The sequence below is a fragment of the Oncorhynchus tshawytscha genome, linkage group LG24 (assembly GCF_018296145.1).
Source record: "Oncorhynchus tshawytscha isolate Ot180627B linkage group LG24, Otsh_v2.0, whole genome shotgun sequence".
Lineage (NCBI taxonomy): Eukaryota > Metazoa > Chordata > Actinopteri > Salmoniformes > Salmonidae > Oncorhynchus > Oncorhynchus tshawytscha.
In genome coordinates, this window is record NC_056452.1 from 26,741,228 (window position 1) to 26,765,036 (window position 23,809).

General features: G+C 47.8%; 1 protein-coding gene across 2 annotated transcripts in view; it reads left to right on the top strand.

Annotated features, from left to right (window-relative positions):
• The window catches only part of LOC112223359 (myosin phosphatase Rho-interacting protein), a 77,890-nt gene that overhangs the window by 29,665 nt on the left and 24,416 nt on the right, over nucleotides 1-23,809 (top strand). For both annotated transcript variants that reach the window (XM_042305588.1, XM_042305589.1), the window contains exons 4-8: nucleotides 2,288-2,439; nucleotides 2,679-2,944; nucleotides 3,064-3,499; nucleotides 9,531-9,657; nucleotides 20,850-20,948. In XM_042305588.1, the coding sequence (XP_042161522.1) occupies nucleotides 2,288-2,439; nucleotides 2,679-2,944; nucleotides 3,064-3,499; nucleotides 9,531-9,657; nucleotides 20,850-20,948 (1,080 nt within the window). The remainder of the gene's footprint in view (nucleotides 1-2,287; nucleotides 2,440-2,678; nucleotides 2,945-3,063; nucleotides 3,500-9,530; nucleotides 9,658-20,849; nucleotides 20,949-23,809) is intronic.

Below are 23,809 nucleotides of genomic sequence, written 5' to 3' on the forward strand. Positions count from 1 at the left end.
GACTGAGATCTAGAACCCACCTGTCACAGACTGAGATCTAGAACCCACCTGTCACAGACTGAGATCTAGAACCCACCTGTCACAGACTGAGATCTAGAACCCGCCTGTCACAGACTGAGATCTAGAACCCGCCTGTCACAGACTGAATCTAGAACCCGCCTGTCACAGACTAAGATCTAGAACCCGCCTGTCACAGACTGAGATCTAGAACCCGCCTGTCACAGACTGAGATCTAGAACCCGCCTGTCACAGACTGAGATCTAGAACCCGCCTGTCACAGACTGAATCTAGAACCCGCCTGTCACAGACTAAGATCTAGAACCCGCCTGTCACAGACTGAGATCTAGAACCCGCCTGTCACAGACTGAGATCTAGAACCCGCCTGTCACAGACTGAGATCTAGAACCCGCCTGTCACAGACTGAATCTAGAACCCGCCTGTCACAGACTAAGATCTAGAACCCGCCTGTCACAGACTGAGATCTAGAACCCGCCTGTCACAGACTGAGATCTAGAACCCGCCTGTCACAGACTGAGATCTAGAACCCGCCTGTCAGACTGAGATCTAGAACCCACCTGTCACAGACTGAGATCTAGAACCCGCCTGTCACAGACTGAGATCTAGAACCCGCCTGTCACAGACTGAGATCTAGAACCCGCCTGTCACAGACTGAGATCTAGAACCTGCCTGTCACAGACTGAGATCTAGAACCCGCCTGTCTCAGACTGAGATCTAGAACCCGCCTGTCTGACTGAGATCTAGAACACACCTGTCACAGACTGCGATCTAGAACACACCTGTCACAGACTGCGATCTAGAACACACCTGTCACAGACAGATCTAGAACACGCCTGTCACAGACTGCGATCTAGAACACACCTGTCAGACTGAGATCTAGAACACACCTGCCACAGACTGAGATCTAGAACCCGCCTGTCACAGACTGAGATCTAGAACCCGCCTGTCACAGACTGAGATCTAGAACCCGCCTGTCACAGACTGAGATCTAGAACCCGCCTGTCACAGACTGAGATCTAGAACACGCCTGTCTGACTGAGATCTAGAACCCGCCTGTCTGACTGAGATCTAGAACCCGCCTGTCTGACTGAGATCTAGAACACACCTGTCAGACTGCGATCTAGAACACACCTGTCACAGACTGCGATCTAGAACACACCTGTCACAGACTGAGATCTAGAACACGCCTGTCACAGACTGCGATCTAGAACACGCCTGTCACAGACTGAGATCTAGAACCCGCCTGTCACAGACTGAGATCTAGAACCCGCCTGTCACAGACTGAGATCTAGAACCCGCCTGTCTGACTGAGATCTAGAACCCGCCTGTCTGACTGAGATCTAGAACCCGCCTGTCTGACTGAGATCTAGAACACACCTGTCAGACTGCGATCTAGAACACACCTGTCACAGACTGCGATCTAGAACACACCTGTCACAGACTGAGATCTAGAACACGCCTGTCACAGACTGCGATCTAGAACACGCCTGTCACAGACTGAGATCTAGAACCCGCCTGTCACAGACTGAGATCTAGAACCCGCCTGTCACAGACTGAGATCTAGAACCCGCCTGTCACAGACTGAGATCTAGAACCCGCCTGTCACAGACTGAGATCTAGAACACGCCTGTCACAGACTGCGATCTAGAACACGCCTTTCACAGACTGCATCTAGAACATGCCTGTCACAGACTGAGATCTAGAACCCGCCTGTCACAGACTGAGATCTAGAACCCGCCTGTCACAGACTGGGATCTAGAACCCGCCTGTCACAGACTGGGATCTAGAACCCGCCTGTCACAGACTGGGATCTAGAACCCGCCTGTCACAGACTGGGATCTAGAACCCGCCTGTCACAGACTGGGATCTAGAACCCACCTGTCACAGACTGGGATCTAGAACCCACCTGTCACAGACTGGGATCTAGAACCCACCTGTCACAGACTGAGATCTAGAACCCACCTGTCACAGACTGAGATCTAGAACACACCTGTCATACAGATCTAGAACACACCTGTCAGACTGAGATCTAGAACCCACCTGTTACAGACTGAGATCATTTAACCTATCAGAAGTTGTAGTTTCCACTGCGGCTGTTGAGAGGAACTAATCAGACGTAAACTGTACTTCCCAGTTTGCTACAGGGCAGTAACCTCTCATCATTGTCCTGGTTGTAGTCTTGTTCTGCTTGAATTTTCCCTGGTCTACATGCTGTCATGTTGGCCGTTATCTGTGGCTGAATATTGTTTGTCTCTTCTTCCCCCTCCAGTCGAGCACTCTTCCCCAGGGAACGGTGAATTTGAACCTGTGTACTGACGTCATCGACGCCGAGCCCAAGACGGGCCAGAAGAACGCTCTCTGTATCATCACTCCTGAGCAGGAGTACTTTATACGAGGGGAGAACAAAGAGATCATCAATGGGTAAGTGTGTGTCTGGTGTGTGTGTCCTCTATGTCCTGGACTGAGCCGCTTGTGGTTTATCCCAGGACCCTGACTAACATTCTGTTCCTCTCTCTCTGTCCAGCTGGACTGAACAGCTGGTGGTTTATCCCAGGACCCTGACTAACATTCTGTTCCTCTCTCTCTGTCCAGCTGGACTGAACAGCTGGTGGTTTATCCCAGGACCCTGACTAACATTCTGTTCCTCTCTCTCTGTCCAGCTGGACTGAACAGCTGGTGGTTTATCCCAGGACTAACAAGCAGAACCAGAAGAAGAAACGCAAGGTGGAGCCCACCACTTCTCAGGAGCCAGGACCAGCTAAAGTGGCTGTGAAGGGATCAGGTATCCCCGAGGGGGGCTCGGAGAACGTTCCGGACTCCAGCTCCATCATCTGGCAGGAGGAGCTGAGCCACAGAGAGGCTGAGGGGGTGGCCTTGTGGCCTGCTCCTGACCTCCCCAGGCTGGGCTCACCACAGCCCTCTACAGGTATGGAGGAACCATGGTACAGTACACATCTAGCCCCATGGTCCCCATCTCAATATTATAACATTACCATGGAGAGATCATCTGTCTGTCTTTGACCTTCCACCCCAACCCTTTTCCAGGTGACTGTGGTTCCGTGGCCCGTGGCTCAGACGCCGGCTCAGTCAACGGTGACGAGGTGGACCGAAGTGGCCTCCACGGCTCGGTCCCTCTCGCCCACCACGACCTCCTGTCTCCCACGGGCTCCTGCTCCAGCCTGGGCGGAGTACCCCGTTGCTTCTCCCCGCTCCCCAGCGACCCCTTCCCCTCCGGCAGCTCCCTGCTGTCCAACGGCTCCCACATCAGCGGTTCGGTCAGCTCGCTGGACTCTGACGCAAGCGGCAACACGGTGGCCAGCACAGAGAGCCACCTGGCAGGGCGGTTAGGGCTGGTCCTGGGAGGGCACCATGATACTCCACGGTCCAGGAGGCTGGAGGCCGAGGCCAGGAAGGCAGAGAAGAGGAGCAGAGTGAGGAGTCCTGGTGAGGAGAGAGAGGCCATTTTCAGTCCTGAGAAGAGGTGAGTCTGCCTGCCTGCCTGTCTGTCCTGTCTTAGTTTGGAGAGAGAGGCCGTTTTCCGTCCTGAGAGGAGGTGTCTGTCTCTGTCTGTCTGTCCTGTCTTAGTTCAGAGAGAGGCCGTGTTCATTCCTGAGAAGAGGTGTCTACCCGTCTGTTCAACCAACTGTCCCCTGTATGCATGTCTGTCCTGTCTTAGTTCAGAGAGGAGGTGAATCTGACTCTCTGTCCTGTCTTAGTCATAATCATCTAATCTCAGAAATAAGACAGGACAGAGAGTCAGATTCACCTCCTCTCTGAACTAAGACAGGACAGACAGTCATGATCATCTAATCTCTGAACTGTCTGTCCTGTCTTAGTTCAGAGAGGAGGTGAATCTGACTCTCTGTCCTGTCTTATTTCTGAGATTAGATGATCCTGACTGTCTGTCCTGTCTTAGTTCAGAGAGAAGGTGATCCTGATCCTTTCCTGTCTTAGTTCAGAGAGGAGGTGATCCTGACCGCAATCACTGTTTGTTACCTGGGATATATTTGTCGAGGTAAAGCTTTATCTGTTAATCAGGTACTGACATAGGCTGGTAACCAGGTTAGTGGACTGTCTGACTGCTGAGACTAGCAGAAGGACATCTGTAGAGAATCCCATAACGCAGCAAGATACACAGTCTCTGCTGCTAAACACACACAGCTTTGTGACCCCCCCCCACCAACACATCTGTGTCAATACACAGACTCTGTCCTCGAGGAAAAGGCTGTGTTTGGTGTAATCCAGACAGTGTAAGATGTGTGAATGTCTGCGTTCCACAGTTCCCAGTATACTTCACATGGGAATGAACTATGTTGATTATTGCTAGTCATCTTTCCCTGTGGGTTTATCAGGGCTGACGCTCAACATAAACATCCTGAATAAACAGGTTTTGTACTTTCCATTCGCTCATCATCCGTTCAGGACTCTGTTCTAGGAAAGGTTCAAGAGGTCACACACACACACACACACACACGGGTGTGCTTCATCGTTTTCCTCCCAGATCCAACCCCCACGCGCCTCATCCCCTCATCCAAAACTAGTCCTGAAAGGAAAAGAGGAACGCGAGGGCAGCGCGAGGGCAGCGCGAGGGCAGCGCGAGGGCAGCGCGAGGGCAGCGCGAGGGCAGTGCAGAGAGAGAGGGCAGAGAGAGAGGGCAGAAAGAGAGAGAGAGAGGGCAGAGAGAGAGAGGGCAGGGCAGAGAGAGAGAGGGCAGGGCAGAGAGAGAGAGGGCAGAGAGAGAGAGGGCAGGGCAGAGAGAGAGAGGGCAGGGCAGAGAGAGAGAGAGAGAGGGCAGGGCAGAGAGAGAGAGGGCAGGGCAGAGAGAGAGAGGGCAGGGCAGAGAGAGAGAGGGCAGGGCAGAGAGAGAGAGGGCAGGGCAGAGAGAGAGAGGGCAGGGCAGAGAGAGAGAGGGCAGGGCAGAGAGAGAGAGGGCAGGGCAGAGAGAGAGAGGGCAGGGCAGAGAGAGAGGGCAGGGCAGAGAGAGAGGGCAGGGCAGAGAGAGAGAGAGAGGGCAGTGCAGAGAGAGAGAGAGCAGGGCAGAGAGAGAGAGGGCAGGGCAGAGAGAGAGAGGGCAGGGCAGAGAGAGAGAGGGCAGGGCAGAGAGAGAGAGGGCAGGGGCAGAGAGAGAGGGCAGGGAGAGAGAGGGCAGGGCAGAGAGAGAGGGCAGGGCAGAGAGAGAGGGCAGGGCAGAGAGAGAGAGGGCAGGGCAGAGAGAGAGAGGGCAGGGCAGGGCAGAGAGAGAGAGGGCAGGGCAGAGAGAGAGAGAGAGGGCAGGGCAGAGAGAGAGAGAGAGGGCAGGGCAGAGAGAGAGGGCAGGGCAGAGAGAGAGAGAGAGGGCAGGGCAGGGCAGAGAGAGAGGGCAGGGCAGAGAGAGAGAGAGAGGGCAGGGCAGAGAGAGAGAGAGAGAGAGGGCAGGGCAGAGAGAGAGAGAGAGAGGGGGCAGGGCAGAGAGAGAGAGAGAGAGTGCAGGGCAGAGAGAGAGAGAGAGGGCAGGGCAGGGCAGAGAGAGAGAGGGCAGGGCAGAGAGAGAGAGGGCAGGGCAGAGAGAGAGAGGGCAGGGCAGAGAGAGAGAGAGAGGGCAGGGCAGAGAGAGAGAGAGGGGCAGGGCAGAGAGAGAGAGAGAGAGAGGGCAGGGCAGAGAGAGAGAGAGAGAGGGCAGGGCAGAGAGAGAGAGAGAGGGCAGGGCAGAGAGAGGGGGCAGGGCAGAGAGAGAGAGAGAGAGAGGGCAGGGCAGAGAGGGGGGGCAGGGCAGAGAGAGAGGGCAGGGCAGAGAGAGAGGGCAGGGCAAGGGCAGTGCAGGGACGTCCAGTAGACTGACGGTCCTTTTGGTTTCATTTGGAAACGCTGTCACTCTGGAACCCAGCAGCCAACTAGCACTTTAGTACTGAATTACAGTACCAGTCAAAGGTTTGGATACACCTACTCATTCCAGGGATTTTCTTTAGTTTTACTATTTTCTACATTGTAGAATAGTAGTGAAAACATCAAAACTATTAAATAACACATATGAAATCATGTAGTAACCAAAACAGTTACTACAAATATTATATTTTATATTTTTTATATTTATATTATTACATATTTTATATTTGATATTATTCAAAGTAGCCACCATTTGCCTTGACAGCTTTGCACACTCTTAGCATTCTCTCAACCAGCTTCATTAGGTAGTCACCTGGAATGCATTTCAATTAACAGGTTTGCATTTTTAAAAGTTAATTTGTGGAATTTCTTCCCTTAATGTGTTTGAGTCAATCAGTTGTGTTGTGACAAGGTTGGGGTGGTATACAGAAGATAGCCCTATTTGGTGAAAGACCAAGTCCATATTATGGCAAGAACAGCTCAAATAAACCAAGAGAATAAGCCCTACCCTCCGGCGCCAAAGATGGCTGCCGTCTTATCGGCTCTTAACGAACCGTGCTATTTTGTTTGTTTTTACGCGTTGTTCGTAACTTGATTTGTCCATAATGTTGCTGCTACCATCTCTTTTGACCGTAAAGAGCTTCTGGACATCAGAACTGGGACTACTCACCTCAAACTGGATGAGGAGTTCTTCATCAAAGAGTCGAATGCGAGGGATATACTACAGACACCCGACCAGGCCCATATCCCTGTGATTCGCTGGAAAAGGAAACGTAGGTTTCGCGGAAAGAGATCATGATGCCTTGTGAGGATCAGGCGACAAGTGGCTAATCTGCCCTTCGTTCTGCTAGCTAACGTTCAATCACTGGAAAATAAATGGGATGAACTGAAAACGCATATATCCTACCAACGGGACATTTAAAAACTGTAATATCTTATGTTTCACCGAGTCGTGGCTGAACGATGACATTAAGAACATACAGCTGGTGGGTTATACACACTATCAGCAGGACAGAACAGGTTATACACACTATCAGCAGGACAGAACAGGTTATACACACTATCAGCAGGACAGAACAGGTTATACACACTATCAGCAGGACAGAACAGGTTATACACTCTATCAGCAGGACAGAACAGGTTATACACACTATCAGCAGGACAGAACAGCAGCCTCTGGTAAGACACGGGGCGGGGGCCTATGCATATTTGTAAGCAATAGCTGGTGCACGATATCTAAGGAAGTCTTAGCGTTTTGCTCGCCTGAGGTAGAGTATCTCATGATAAGCTGTAGACCACACTAATTTATCTGTATGTTTCGTAGCTGTTCACAGACCAAGGCTGGCACTAAAACCGCACTCAGTGAGCTGTTTTCCACCATAAGAAAACAGGAAAACACTCATCCAGAGGCAGCTCTCCTAGTGGCCGGGGACTTTAATGCAGGGAAACTTAATTTCTATCAGCATGTTAAATGTGCAACCAGAGAGGAAAAATATTCTAGACCACCTTTACTACACACACAGAGACGCGTACAAAGCTCTCCCTCGCCCTCCATTTGTCAAATCTGACCATAACTCTATCCTCCTGATTCCTGCTTACAAGCAAAAATTAAAGCAGGAAGCACCAGTGACTCGGTCTATAAAAAAGTGGTCAGATGAAGCAGATGCTAAACTTCAGGACTGTTTTGCTAACACAGACTGGAATATATTCCGGGATTCTTCCGATGGCATTGAGGAGTACACCATCAGTCGCTGGCTTTATCAATAAGTGCATCAATGATGTTGTCCCCACAGTGACTGTACGTACATACACCAACCAGAAGCCATGGATTACAGGCAACATTCGCACTGAGCTAAACAGTAGAGCTGCCCCTTTCAAGGAGTGGGACTCTAAACTGGAAGCTTATAAGATCCGCCAAGCTGATCCTCAACACAGGGGCCCCTCAGGGGTGCGTGCTCAGTCCCCTCCTGTACTCCCTGTTCACTCATGACTGCATTGCCAGGCATGACTCCAACACCATCATTAAGTTTGCTGATGACACAACAGTGGTATCACCGACAATGATGAGACGGCCTATAGGGAAGAGGTCAGAGACCTGACCGTGTGGTGCCAGCACAACAACCTCTCCCTCAACGTGATCAAGACAAAGGAGATCTTTTTTTAACCCCCTTTTTTCTCTCCCCAATTTCGTGGTATCCAATTGGTAGTAGTTACAGTCTTGTCTCATCGCTACAACTCCCATACGGACTTTGGAGAGGTGAAGGTCAAGAGCCATGCGTCCTCCGAAACACAACCCAACCAAGACGCACTGCTTCTTGACACAATGCACATTTAACCTGGAAGCCAGCCGCACCAATGTGTCGGAGGAAACGCCGTACACCTGGCGACCTGGTCAGCGTGCACTGCGACCGGCCCCCCAAAGGAATCGCTAGTGCGCGATGAGACAAGGATATGCCTGCCGGCCAAACCCTCCCTAACCGGGAAGATACTGGGCCAATTGTGCACCGCCCCATGGGCCTCTCTGTCGACAGAGCCTGGGCTCAAACCCAGAATCTCTGGTGGCACAGCTAGCACTGCGATGCAGTGCCTTAGACCACTGCGCCACCCGGGAGGCTACAAAGGAGATCATTGTGGACTACAGGAAAAGGAGGACCGAGCGCATCCCCATTCTCATCATCGGGGCTGTAGTGGAGCAGGTTGAGAGCTTCAAGTTCCTTGGTGTCCACATCACCAACAAACTAACATGGTCCAAGCACACCAAGACAGTCGTGAAGAGGGCACAACAGAACCTATTCCTCCTCAAGAGACTGAAAAGATTTGGAATGGGTCCTCAGATCCTCAAAAGGTTCTACAGCTGCAACATCGAGAGGATCCTGACTGTTTGTATCACTGCCTGGTACGGCAACTGCTCGCCCTCCGGCCTCAAGGCACTACAGAGGGTATTGCAAACGGCCAAGTACCGGTCTCTCGCTCCCCGTAAATTAATTATTCTCCTTATCAAAAGAGAGCGTCAAAAGAAATCTGTGTGTGGAGGAAGACTGTCGGTGTATCTGTGTGTGGAGGAAGGCTGTCGGTGTATCTGTGTGTGGAGGAAGGCTGTCGGTGTATCTGTGTGTGGAGGAAGGCTGTCGGTGTAGCTGTGTGTGGAGGAAGGCTGCCGGTGTATCTGTGTGTGGAGGAAGGCTGTCGGTGTATCTGTGTGTGGAGGAAGGCTGTCGGTGTATCTGTGTAAGGAGGAAGGCTGTCGGTGTATCTGTGTGTGGAGGAAGGCTGTCGGTGTATCTGTGTGTGGAGGAAGGCTGTCGGTGTATCTGTGTGTGTTTGTGGAAGTTTGAACACGGTCACAGGAGTAGGAGCCTGTCCTTCTCAATGTCTTCATGTAGCAGTGTATTGTAATATTCATTTATATGCATGTGGATTATGTAATGTTTACTTGGTGAACAACCCCCCCCTACGCGCGCACGCACGCACGCACACGCAAAGCTGCACTATCCAATAAAGTTGTTTTATTCTCTCCACTGAGAAGGAATTCTCTTTCGCTGTATCCATTTCTTTAATCCACAGGAAGTTCAAATAAAGGCATCTGACCGTTCACCTCTGACCTCTACCCTTCACCTCTGACCTCTACTCTGGTTCCCTGTGTGTTCCAGCCGATCTGGGGTGATAGAGAAGCTGGAGGCGTTGGAGCTGGAGAATCCAGAGAGGATGGAGGTGGAGGAGGCTGGGAGGACAGGAGCCAGGCAGGGCCGCAGCGAACGCAGACGCTTCCACACAGAGGTACAACTTCAGGACCGTGTGTGTGGTACAGATACTATGATCTTTAACGTCATTCAGTTGAGGTCGATCAAAGAGAGGTTATTAACTATGGAAAAAAGCCTCTGCCCAGACATTATTGTCCTAGCTTACACAGGACATTGTCTACTTGTTTAAAAGCCCAGTGTTTTACAAGCAACATCACATGAAATAGCTCAGCTAGATGAAGTTAGCTGTAGCACATGAAGCAGATTCTCTATCTCACACACACACACACACACACACACACACACACACACACACACACACACACACACACACACATTGTCACTCCCTCTGCCAAGTCAAATTGTATTTGTCACATGCGCCGAATACAACAGGTAGACCTTACAGTGAAATACTTACTTACAAGCCCTTAACCAACAATGCAGTTTTAAGAAAATCCTTAAAGAAGTAAGAGATAAGAATAACAAATTAATTAAAGAGCAGCAGTAAATAACAATAGTGGGGTTATATACAGGGGGTACCGGTACAGAGTCAATGTGCGGGGGACACCGGTATGTTGAGGAAATGTAGGTAATTATGTACATGTAGATAGAGTTATTAAAGTGGCTATGCATAGATAATAGCAGAGAGTAGCAGCAGTGTGTGGGGGGCAATGCAAATAGTCTGGGTGGCCATTTGTTTAGCTGTTCATGAGTCTTATGACTTGGGGGTAGAAGCTGTTTAGAAGCCTCTTGGACCAAGACTTGGCACTCCGCTACCGCTTGCCATGCGGTAGCAGAGAGAACAGCCTATGACTGGGGTGGCTGGAGTCTTTGACTATTTTCAGGGCCTTCGTCTGACAACATCTGGTATAGAGGTCCTGGGTGGCAGGAGGCTTGGCCCCTGTGATGTACTGGGCCATTCGCACTAAACTCTGTAGTGCCTTGCGGTCTAAGGCCGAGCAGTTGCCATGCCAGGCTGTGATGCAACCCGTCAGGATGCTCTCGTTGGTGCAGCTGTGAAACCTTTTGAGGATCTGAGGAGCCTTGCCAAATGTTTTCAGTCTCTTGAGGGGGAATAGGTTTTGTTGTGCCCTCTTCAGGACTGTCTTGGTGTGCTTGGACCATGTTAGTTTGTTGGTGATGTGGACGCCAATGAACTTGAAGCTCTCAACCTGCTCCACTACAGCCCCGTTGATGAGAATGGGGGTGTGCTCGGTCTGGGTTAGAGCCCAGGCTCTGTCGCAGCCGGCCGCGACCGGGAAACCCATGGGGCGGCGCACAATTGGCCCAGCATCTCCCGGGTTAGGGAAGGTTTGGCCGGCAGGGATATCCTTGTCTCATCGCGCATTAGCGACTCCTGTGGCGGGCCGGGCGAAGTGCACGCCGACCAGGTCACCAGGTGTACAGCCCTGTCGATGAGAATGGGGGTGTGATCGGTCCTCCTTTTACTGTAGTCCATAATCATCTCCTTTGTCTTGATCATGTTGAGGGAGAAGTTGTTGTCCTTGCACCACACGGTCAGGTCTCTGACCTCCTCCCTATAGGCTGTCTCATCATTGTCGGTGATCAGGCCTACCACTGTTGTCATCTGCAAATTTAATGATGGTGTTGGAGTCGTGCCTTGCCGTGCAGTCATGAGTAAACAGGGAGTACAGGAGGGGACTGAGTACGCACCCCTGAGAGGCCTCCGTGTTGAGGATCAGAGTGGTGGATGTGTTGTTCCCTAACCTTACCATCTGGGGGCGGCCCGTCAGGAAGTCCAGGATCCAGTTGTAGAGGGAGGTGTTTAGTCCCAGGGTCCTTAGCTTAGTGATGAGCTTTGAGGGCACTATGGTGTTGAACGCTGAGCTGTAGTCAATGAATAGCATTCTCATGTAGGTGTTCCTTTTGTCCAGGTAAGAAAGAGCCGTGTGGAATGCAATAGAGATTGCGTCATCTGTGTATCTGTTGGTGCGGTATGCAAATTGGAGTGGGTCTAGGGTTTCTGGGATAAGGGTGTTGATGTGAGCCATGACCAGCCTTTCAAAGCACTTCATGCCTACAGACGTGAGTGCTACGGGTCAGTAGTCATTTAGGCAGGTTATCTTAGTGCTCTTTGGCACAGGGACTATGGTGGTCTGCTTGAAGCATGTTGGTATTACAGACTCAGACAGTGAAAGGTTGAAAATGTCAGTGAAGACACTTGCCAGTTGGTCAGCGCATGCTCACAGTACACGTCCTGGTAATCCGTATGGCCCTGCGGCCTTGTGAATGTTGACTTGTTTTAAGGTCTTACTCATATCGGCTGCAGAGAGTGTGATCACGCAGTTGTCCGGAATAGCTGAAGCTCTCATGCATGTTTCTGTGTTACTGGCCTCGAAGCTAGCATTGAAGTAATTTAGCTCGTCTGGTAGGGTCGTGTTAGTGGGCAGCTCTCGGCTGTGCTTCCCTGTGTAGTCTGTAATAGCCTGCCACACGTTGGTGTTGTACGATTCGATCTTAGTCCTGAATTGACGCTTTGCCTGTTTGCTGGTTTATCTGAGCGCATAGCGAGATTTCTTATAAGCTTCCAGTTTAGAGTCCCGCTTCTTGAAAGCGGCAGCTCTACCCTTTAGCTCAGTGCGAATGTTGCCTGTAATCCATGGCTTCTGTTTGGGGTATGTACGTACAGTCACTGTGGGGACGATGTTCTTTGTTCATTTCCAGTTTCCATTATGTCTCGATTCCCCTGACACTTACTTCCCTTTCCACCCCTGACTCTGGTCTTGCCTGCTCTGCTCTGGCCTGCTCTGCTCTGGTCTGGCCTGCTCTGGTCCGGGGCAAACCAAGCTCTGTAATAGGAATAACAACAGAAAGAGAGCAATTGTTTCCCCCCCAAAAAATAATAAGAAAAATGTCCCCAGAAGTGAGACTGTTTACTTTTAAAACCTGTACACCAAGTTTGTCCTGTCTGTATTGTCAAGCATGTATGGCATTTTCAGACTGGCACAAATACAGGGTGCTTATAGTAAACATCATGCCACCTGCACATACACACTCCCATTACCTTCTCTCTCTCTCGTTCTTTCTTAGACACACACACTGCTCCTGAATGAGGCTTGTTTTCTTCTGTGTCAGTGTCTTTGTTTCCGTTCTCTCTGGTTTGGTGAAAGGCTGTTGGGTTCAGGTTAGAAGATGTGTGATTCTGATTAGAAAAATGACTTGTTCTTCTTATGACAGCTGTGCAGAGATCGTATCTCGTTTTATCATATGTTAAACTACTCACATTGGAGAAGTCGATGTTCTGTTCATAACAACACAAATAACATACATTAAGGCTATTGTATAATGTTTGGATCCTCTGAAATCCATGAGGTAGGTAGGTGTTCTGTACGAGTGCACTCTCCAGGGAGAAGGACGAGCAACAGAATTAGGCTCATGATACCTCATGATACCTCCTTTGTCCCACATCCCACACATGCGGTGACCTCACCCATTATAACCAGCTTATCCAGAGATACAACCTCTCTTATCATCACCCAGTGCCTGGGCTTACCTCCGCTGTACCCGCACCCCACCATACCCCTGTCTGCACATTATGCCCTGAATATATTCTACCATGCCCAGAAATCTGCTCCTTTTATTCTTTGTCCCCAACGCTCTAGGCGACCAGTTTTGATAGCCTTTAGCCGTACCCTCATCCTACTCCTCCTCTGTTCCTCTGGTGATGTGGGGGTAAACCCAGGCCCGCGTGTCCCCAGGCACCCTCATTTGTTGACTTCTGTGATCGAAAAAACCTTGGTTTCATGCATGTCAACATCAGAAGCCTCCTCCCTGTTTGTTTTACTCGCTGCTTTAGCACACTCCGCCAACCCTGATGTCCTTGCCGTGTCTGAATCCTGGTTTAGGAAGGCCACCAACAATTCTGAGATTTCCATACCCAGCTATAACATTTTCCGTCAAGATAGAACTGCCAAAGGGGGAGGAGTTGCAATCTACTGCAGAGAGAGCCTGAAAAGTTCTGGCATACTTTCCAGGACTATACCCAAACAGTTTGAACTTCTAATTAAAAAAATTAACCTCTCCAGAAATAAGTCTCTCACTGTTGCCGTCTGCTATCGACCCCCCTCCGCTCCCAGCTGTGCCCTGGACACCATTTGTGAATTGATCGCCCCCCATCTAGCTTCAGAGATCGTTCTGTTAGGTGACCTAAACTGGGATATGGGACACCCCGGCAGTCCTACAATCTAAGCTATATGCCCTCAATCTCACACAAATCATCAAGGAACCCACCAGGTACAATCCCAAATCTGTTAACATAGGCACCCTCATAGACATTATCCTGACCAACTTGCCCTCCAAATACACCTCCGCTGTTTTCAATCAGGATCACTGCCTCATTGCCTGTATCCGCTATGGTTCCGCGGTCAAACGACCACCCCTCATCACTGTCAAACGCTCCCTAAAACATTTCTGCGAGCAGGCCTTTCTAATCGACCTGGCCCGGGTATCCTGGAAGGATATTGACCTCATCCCGTCAGTCGAGGATGCCTGGTCATTCTTTAAAAGTAATTTCCTCACCATCTTAGATAAGCATGCCCCGTTCAAAAAAAATGCAGAACTAAGAACAGATATAGCCCTTGGTTCACTCCAGACCTGACTGCCCTTGACCAGCACAAAAACATCCTGTGGCGGACTGCCATAGCATCGAATAGTCCCCACGATATACAACTGTTCAGGGAAGTCAGGAACCAATACACGCAGTCAGTCAGGAAAGCAAAGGCTAGCTTTTTCAAGCAGAAATTTGCGTCCTGTAGCTCTAACTCCCAAAAGTTTCGGGACACTGTAAAGTCCATGGAGAACAAGAGCACCTCCTCCCAGCTGCCCACTGCACTGAGGCTAGGTAACATGGTCACCACTGATAAATCCATGATAATCGAAAATTTCAAAAAGCATTTCTCAACGGCTGGCCATGCCTTCTCCTGGCTACTCCAACCCCAGCCAACAGCTCCGCCCCCCCCGCAGCTACTCGCCCAAGCCTCCCCAGCTTCTCCTTCACCCATATCCAGACAGCAGATGTTCTGAAAGAGCTGCAAAACCTGGACCAGTACAAATCAGCTGGGCAATCTGGACCCTCTCTTTCTAAAACAATCCGCCGCCATTGTTGCAACCCCTATTACCAGCTTGTTCAATGTCTTTTGTATCGTCCGAGATCCCTAAAGATTGGAAAGCTGCCGCAGCCATCCCCCTCTTCAAAGGGGGTGACACCCTAGACCCAAACTGTTACAGACCTCTATCCATCCTGCCCTGCCCATCTAAAGTCTTCGGATACAAAGTTTATAAACAGATCACTGAGCATTTCGAATCCCACCGTACCTTCTCCGCTGTGCAATCTGGCTTCCGAGCCGGTCACGGGTGCACCTCAGCCACGCTCAAGGTACTAAACGATATCATAACCGCCATCGATAAAAGACAGTACTGTGCAGCCGTCTTCATTGACCTGGACAAGGCTTTCGACTCTGTCAATCACCGTATTCTTATCGGCAGACTCAATAGCCTTGGTTTTTCTGACGACTGCCTGGCCTGGTTCACCAACTACTTTGCAGACAGAGTTCAGTGTGTCAAATCGGAGGGCATGTTGTCCGGACCTCTGGCGGTCTCTATGGGGGTACCGCAGGGTGGGTTCAATTCTCGGGCCGACTCTTTTCTCTGTATATATCAATGATGTCACTCTTGCTGCGGGCAATTCCCTGATCCACCTCTACGCAGAAGACACCATTCTGTATACTTCTGGCCCTTCCTTGGACTCTGTTCCATCTAACCTCCAAACAAGCTTCAATGCCATACAACACTCCTTCCGTGGCCTCCAACTGCTCTTAAACACTAGTAAAACCAAATGCATGCTTTTCAACCGTTCACTGCCCGCCCCCGCCCGCCCGAGTAGCATCACCACCCTGGACGATTCCGACCTAGAATATGTGGACAACTATAAATACCTAGGTGTCTGGCTAGACTGTAAAACTCTCCTTCCACACTCATATTAAACATCTCCAATCAAAAATCAAACCTAGAATTGGCTTACTATTTCACAACAAAGCCTCCTTCACTCATGCCGCCAAACTTACCCTAGTAAAACTGACCATCCTCCCGATCCTCGACTTCGGCGATGTCATCTACAAAATAGCTTCCAACACTCTACTCAGCAAACTGGATGCAGTCTATCACAGTGCCATCCGTTTTGTTACCAAATCACCTTATACCACCCACCACTGCGACCTGTATGCTCTAGTCGGCTGGCCCTCGCTAGAAATTCGTCGCCAGACCCACTGGCTCCAGGTCATCTATAAGTCTATGCTAGGTAAAGCTCTGCCTTATCTCAGTTCACTGGTCACGATGGCAACACACACCCGTAGCACACGTTCCAGCAGGTATATCTCACTGGTCACCCCCAAAGCCAACACCTCATTTGGCCGCCTTTCCTTCCAGTTCTCTGCTGCCATTGACTGGAACAAATTGCAAAAATCGCTGAAGTTGGAGACTTTTATTTCCCTCACCAACTTTAAACATCAACCATCTGAGCAGCTAACCGATCGCTGCAGCTGTACATAGTCCATCTGTAAAAAGCCCACCCAATCTACCTACCTCATCCCAATACTGTTTTTATTTTATTTACTTTTCTGTTCTTTTGCACACAAGTATCTCTACTTGCACATAATCATCTGCTCATTTATCACTCCAGTGTTAATCTGTTAAATTGTAATTATTTGCTCCTATGGCCTATTTATTGCCTACCTCCTCATGCCTTTTGCACACAATGTATATAGACTTTCCTTTCTCTACTGTGCCATTGACTTGTTTGTGTTATTGGCTTGTTTGTTTACTCCATGTGTAACTCTGTGTTGTTGTCTGTTCACACTGCTTTGCTTTATCTTGGCCAGGTCGCTGTTGCAAAGGAGAACTTGTTCTCAACTAGCCTTCCTGGTTAAATAAAGGTGTTCTCAACTAGCCTACCTGGTTAAATAAATGTGTTCTCAACTAGCCTACCTGGTTAAATAAATAAAGGTGTTCTCAACTAGCCTACCTGGTTAAATAAAGGTGTTCTCAACTAGCCTACCTGGTTAAATAAAGGTGTTCTCAACTAGACTACCTGGTTAAATAAAGGTGTTCTCAACTAGCCTACCTGGTTAAATGAAGGTGTTCTCAACTAGCCTACCTGGTTAAATAAATAAAGGTGAAATAAAAATAAAAAAAGTGACGGATTATGATTTTTCAACGCCGATACCGATTATTGGACGACCAAAAAAAGCCGATACCGATTAATCGGCCGAATGTTTAAAAAAAAGAAAAAAGTATTTATTTTATATATACACACACACATACATACAGTTGAAGTCAAAGTTTACATTCGCATTAGCCAAATACATTTAAACTCAGTTTTTAAACTCAGACATTTAATCCTAGTAAAAATTCCCTGTCTTAGACCAGTTAGGATCACCACTTTATTTTAAGAATGTGAAATGTCAGAATAATAGTAGAGAGAATGATTTATTTCAGCTTTTATTTCTTTCATCACATTCCCAGTGGGTCAGAAGTTTACATACACTCAATTAGTATTTGGTAGCATTGCCTTTAAATTGTTTAATTTGGGTCAAATGTTTCAGGTAGCCTTTCCACAAGCTTCCCACAAAAAGTTGGGTGAATTCCTCCTGACAGAGCTGGTGTAACTGAGTCAGGTTTGTAGGCCTCCTTGCTCGCACACTCTTTTTCAGGTCTGCCCACATATTTTCTTTGAGATTGAGGTCAGGGCTTTGTGATTGCCACTCCAATACCTTGACTTTGTTGTCCTTAAGCCGTTTTGCCACAACTTTGGAAGTATGCTTGGGCTCATTGTCCATTTGGAAGACCCATTTGTGACCAAGCTTTAACTTCCTGACTGATATCTTGAGATATTGCTTCAATATATCCACATAATTTTCCATCTTCATGATGCCATATATTTTGTGAAGTGCACCAGTCCCTCCTGCAGCAAGCACCCCCACAACATGATGCTGCCACCCCCGTGCTTCACGGTTGGGATGGTGTTCTTCGGCTTGCAAGCCTCCCCCTTTTTCAACCTAACATAACGATGGTCATTATGGCCAAAGAGTTCTATTTTTGTCTCATCAGACCAGAGGACATTTGTCCAAAAAGTACGATCTTTGTCCCCATGTGCAGTTGCAAACCGTAGTCTGGCTTTTTAATGGTGGTTTTGGAGCAGTGGCTACTTCCTTGCTGAGCTGCCTATCAGGTTATGTCGATGTAGGACTCGTTTCAAATCAAATTTTATTTCTCACATACACATGGTTAGCAGATGTTAATGCAAGTGTAGCGAAATGCTTGTGCTTCTAGTTCTGACAATGCAGTATTAACCAACGAGTAATCTAACCTAACAATATCACAACAACTACCGTATACACACAAGTGTAAAGGGATGAAGAATATGTACATAAAGATATATGAATGAGTGATGGTACAGAACGGCATAGGCAGTAGATGGTATAGAGTACGGTGTATACATATGAGATGAGTAATGTAGGGTATGTAAACATAAAGTGGCATTGTTTAAAGTGGCTAATGATAAATTTTTTACATCCATTTTTCCAATATTAAAGTAGCTGGAGTTGAGTCAGCATGTTGGCAGCAGCCACACAATGTTAGTGGTGGCTGTTTAACAGTCTGATGGCCTTGAGATTGAAGCTGTTTTTCAGTCTCTCGGTCCCAGCTTTGATGCACCAGTACTGACCTCGCCTTCTGGATGATAGCGGGGTGAACAGGCAGTGGCTCGGGTGGTTGTTGTCCTTGATGATCTTTATGGCCTTCCTGTGACATCGGGTGGTGTAGCTGTCCTGGAGGGCAGGTAGTTTGCCCCCGGAGATGCGTTGTGCAGACCTCACTACCCTCTGGAGAGCCTTTTACTGTGGATATAGATTATTTTGTACCTGTTTCCTCCAGCATCTTAACAAGGTCCTTTGCTGTTGTTCTGAGATTGATTTGCACTTTTTGCACCAAAGTACGTTCATCTCTAGGAGACAGAGCGTGTCTCCTTCCTGAGAGGTATGATGGCTGCGTGGTCCCATGGTGTTTGTTATACTTGCGTACTATTGCTTGTACAGATGAACGTGGTACCTTCAGGCATTTGGAAATTGCTCCCAAGGATGAACCAGACTTGTGGAGGTCTATAAAAAACAAAATCTGAGGTCTTGGCTGATTTCTTTTGATTTCCCCATGATGTCAAGGAAAGAGGCACTGAGTTTGACAGTAGGCCTTGAAATACATCCACAGGTACACCTCCAATTGACTCAAATGATGTCAATTAGTCTATCAGAAGCTTCTAAAGCCATGACATAATTTTATGGAATTTTCCAGGCTGTTTAAAGGCACAGTCAACTTAGTGTATGTAAACTTCTGACCTACTGGAATTGTGATACAGTGAATTGTAAGTGAAATAATCTTTTTGTAAACAGTTGTTGTAAAAATGACTTGTGTCATGCACAAAGTAGATGTCCTAACCTACTTGCCAAAACTATAGTTTGTTAACATGAAACTTGTGGAGTGGTTAAAAAACTAGTTTTAATGACTCCAACCTAAGTGTATGTAAACTAGTTTTAATGACTCCAACCTAAGCGTATGTAAACTAGTTATGACTCCAACCTAAGTGTATGTAGACTAGTTATAATGACTCCAACCTAAGTGTATGTAGACTAGTTGTAATGACTCCAACCTAAGCGTATGTAGACTAGTTTTAATGACTCCAACCTAAGCGTATGTAGACTAGTTTTAATGACTCCAACCTAAGCGTATGTAGACTAGTTTTATGTAAACTTCCCACTTCAACTGTATGTGTAATAAGGACAATTACAACAATACTGAATGAACACTTTTATTTTAACTTAATATAATACATAAATAAAATTCAATTTTCAACTAAATAATCAAACATGTTCAATTTGGTTTAAATAATGCAAAAACAAAGTGTTGGAGAAGAAAGTAAAAGTGCAATATGTGCCATGTAAAAAAAGCTATCGTTTAAGTTCCTTGCTCAGAACATGAGAACATATGAAAGCTGGTGGTTCCTTTTAACATGTGTCTTCAATATTCCCAGGTAGGAAGTTTTAGGTTGTAGTTATTATAGGAATTATAGGACTATTTCTCTCTATACTGTTTGTATTTCATATACCATTGACTATTCAATGTTCTTATAGGCACTATAGTATTTTCATCCTAATCTCGGGAGTTGATAGGCTTGAAGTCATAAACATCGCTGTGCTTCAAGCATTGCAAAGAGCTGCTGGCAAATGTTGGAAAGTGCTGTTTGATTGAATGCTTTTACGAGCCTGCTGCTGCCTACCACTGCTCTGTCAGACTGCTCTATCAAATATCAAATCATAGACTTAATTATAACACACAGAAATACGAGCCTTAGGTCACTAAAATGGTCGAATCCGGAAACTATCATTTTGAAAACAAAATGTTTATTCCTTAAGTTAAATACGGAACCGTTCCGTATTTTATCTAACTGGTGGCGTTCATAGGTCTAAATATTGCTGTTACAACCTTCAATGTTATGTCATAATTATCTAACATTCTGGCAAATTAATTATGGTCTTTTTTAGGAAGAAATGGTCTTCACACTGTTCGCAACGAGCCAGGCGGCCCAAACTGCTGCATATACCCTGACTCTGCTTGCACAGAACGCAAGAGAAGTGACACAATTTCCCTAGTTAATATTGCCTGCTAACATGAGTTTCTTTTAACTAAATATGCAGATTTAAAAATATATACTTGTGTATTGATTTTAAGAAAGCCATTGATGTTCATGGTTTGGTACACTGGTGCAACGACAGTACTTTTTTCGCGAATGCCCTTTTTAAATCATCACCTGTTTGGCGAAGTAGGCTGTGATTCGATGATAAAATGTACAGGCACCACATCCATTATATGCAACGCAGGACAAACTAGTTAAACTAGTAATATCATCAACCATGTGTAGTAGTGATAATAGTGATAAGTTTAATGCTAGCTAGCAACTTACCTTGGCTCCTTGCTGCACTCGCGTAACAGGTGGTCAGTCTGCCACGCAGTTTCCTTGTGGAGTGCAATGTAATCGGCGTCCAAAAATGCCAAATACCGATTGTTATGAAAACTTGAAATCGGCTCTAATTAATCGGCCATGCCGATTTAATTTAGACCCAAATGGCTGCTGGAGTGTTGATGTTACGTTGTGTGTTTCAGGAGCAGAGACATGACCAGGGCCTGGACTTCCCTTCCACTCTGCCCCCTCTCAGACGAGCCAAGTCCCTGGACCGTAGGACCACCGAGTCAGTCATGACCGTGAGTACCATTTCAGTCTCTACATCTGCATTGGTTGCTGTTTACGGTTTTAGACATGAGTTTCTGTACAGTACTTTGTGACATCAGCTGATGTAAAAAAAAATAATAATAATTAAAAGGGCTTTATCAATACAGTTGATTGATTGATTGACTTTCCTCTCTTCCGTCGTTCAGTGTTTCTTTGTCGCCTCTCGGGTGTGTCATTCTGACATACTCAAATACACCAGGTAGACTTTTCAACTGAGAACATTGTAATCAGTTAGCGCTGATTGTTTACTTAAGGTGTGTGTGTGTGTGTGTGTGTGTGTGTGTGTGTGTGTGTGTGTGTGTGTGTGTGTGTCTCTCCAGGTCCAGATAACATCACAATAGTTCTTCTGTTTTCCTAAAGCTGCAGGCTAAGAGGTCATCAGCAATGCTAGGGGATGACTTTATCCCTGCTGAGTGGAGGTTTTAAATGGGTCGTTGGGTTGGTGGAGAGTATAGGTTGAGTTACCAGTGTTAAAAGCATTCAAATTTTATTAGGCATTACGTACGGGATAAACATTCTCTCAACCGTCCAATGAAATGCTTACTGTCCAGGTTCCTGCTCGACAACCCAGCAGCAATAATAAAAGATAAGGAGGTAAAGTATTTGGGTTGACAAAAGGTGCAGCAGGCCTTAGCTAATGATAATGTTATGATAATGATGAGTCACTGTGTGCTATGAAACCACTAAACCTTTCAGCCACATGATACTGAACATGCTGCTACAGCAGCTCCTGGCTCAGCCGTCGTAATGAAGGGACGAACCCATTTTGGTACACTGTGCCTTTTGTTAGTTTAATAAAATAGGTCGTCTAGGGATTGTTGTGGTTTATGATCTATTAGTCTGCACCTCTGAATCTTTTGGTTCCTGCTCTTTCCGACTGTTCTAGTGGCCAGGGTTTTCATGTCTGCGTTGGTGGTGGATTAAACTGTAGAGTACAGGCAAAGGGGCTGTGATGGGTGATGTGGCTGGGACAGTACAGGCAAGGGGGCTGTGATAACAGTTAAGGGGGCTGTGATGGGTGATGTGGCTGGGACATGCTTTTTCAGAGATGGTTGGTTGGTGTCGTGGACGTCCTAATGCAGTCCTCCACGCTGCAGGGGGCAGCACAGTTCCCTCTCCAGGTTATCCTGTGTTCAGCCATGGCTTTCAGGCCTCCGTGTGTTGGCACCCATTTTGCACTGTTTGTGTGTGTGTGTGCGTTTGCACGTGTGTGTGTGTGTGTTCTCCCACTATGTGTGTGTGTGTGTTCTCCCACTATGTGTGTGTGTGTTCTCCCACTATGTGTGTGTGTGTGTGTTCTCCCACTATGTGTGTGTGTGTGTGTGTGTGTGTGTGTGTGTGTGTGTGTGTGTGTGTGTGTGTGTGTGTGTGTGTGTGTGTGTGTGTGTGTGTGTGTGTGTGTCTCCCATTGTGTGTGTGTGTGTGTTCTCCCACTGTGTGTGTGTGTGTGTGTGTGTGTGTGTCTCCCACTGTGTGTGTGTGTCTCCCACTGTGTGTGTGTGTGTTCTCCCACTATGTGTGTGTGTGTTCTCCCACTATGTGTGTGTGTGTTCTCCCACTATGTGTGTGTGTGTTCTCCCACTATGTGTGTGTGTGTTCTCCCACTATGTGTGTGTGTGTTCTCCCACTATGTGTGTGTGTGTTCTCCCACTATGTGTGTGTGTGTTCTCCCACTATGTGTGTGTGTGTGTTCTCCCACTATATGTGTGTGTGTGTGTCTCCCACTATGTGTGTGTGTGTGTGTCTCCCACTGTGTGTGTGTGTGTGTTCTCCCACTGTGTGTGTGTGTGTGTTCTCCCACTGTGTGTGTGTGTGTGTGTGTTCTCCCACTGTGTGTGTGTGTGTGTGTGTGTGTTCTCCCACTGTGTGTGTGTGTGTTCTCCCACTATGTGTGTGTGTGTTCTCCCACTATGTGTGTGTGTGTGTTCTCCCACTATGTGTGTGTGTGTTCTCCCACTGTGTGTGTGTGTGTGTTCTCCCACTGTGTGTGTGTGTGTGTGTGTTCTCCCACTGTGTGTGTGTGTGTGTGTGTGTTCTCCCACTGTGTGTGTGTGTGTTCTCCCACTGTGTGTGTGTGTGTTCTCCCACTGTGTGTGTGTGTGTTCTCCCACTGTGTGTGTGTGTGTGTGTGTGTGTGTGTGTTCTCCCACTGTGTGTGTGTGTGTGTTCTCCCACTGTGTGTGTGTGTGTGTGTTCTCCCACTGTGTGTGTGTGTTCTCCCACTGTGTGTGTGTGTGTGTTGTGTGTGTTCTCCCACTGTGTGTGTGTGTGTGTTCTCCCACTGTGTGTGTGTGTGTGTGTGTGTGTTCTCCCACTGTGTGTGTGTGTTCTCCCACTGTGTGTGTGTGTTCTCCCACTGTGTGTGTGTGTGTGTGTGTCTCCCACTGTGTGTGTGTTCTCCCACTGTGTGTGTGTGTGTGTGTTCTCCCACTGTGTGTGTGTGTGTGTGTGTTCTCCCACTGTGTGTGTGTGTGTGTCTCCCACTGTGTGTGTGTGTGTTCTCCCACTGTGTGTGTGTGTGTTCTCCCACTGTGTGTGTGTGTGTGTGTGTGTGTTCTCCCACTGTGTGTGTGTGTGTGTGTGTGTGTGTGTTCTCCCACTGTGTGTGTGTGTGTGTGTGTTCTCCCACTGTGTGTGTGTGTGTGTGTGTTCTCCCACTGTGTGTGTGTGTGTGTGTGTTTCTCCCACTGTGTGTGTGTGTGTTCTCCCACTGTGTGTGTGTGTGTTCTCCCACTGTGTGTGTGTGTGTTCTCCCACTGTGTGTGTGTGTGTTCTCCCACTGTGTGTGTGTGTGTTCTCCCACTGTGTGTGTGTGTGTTCTCCCACTGTGTGT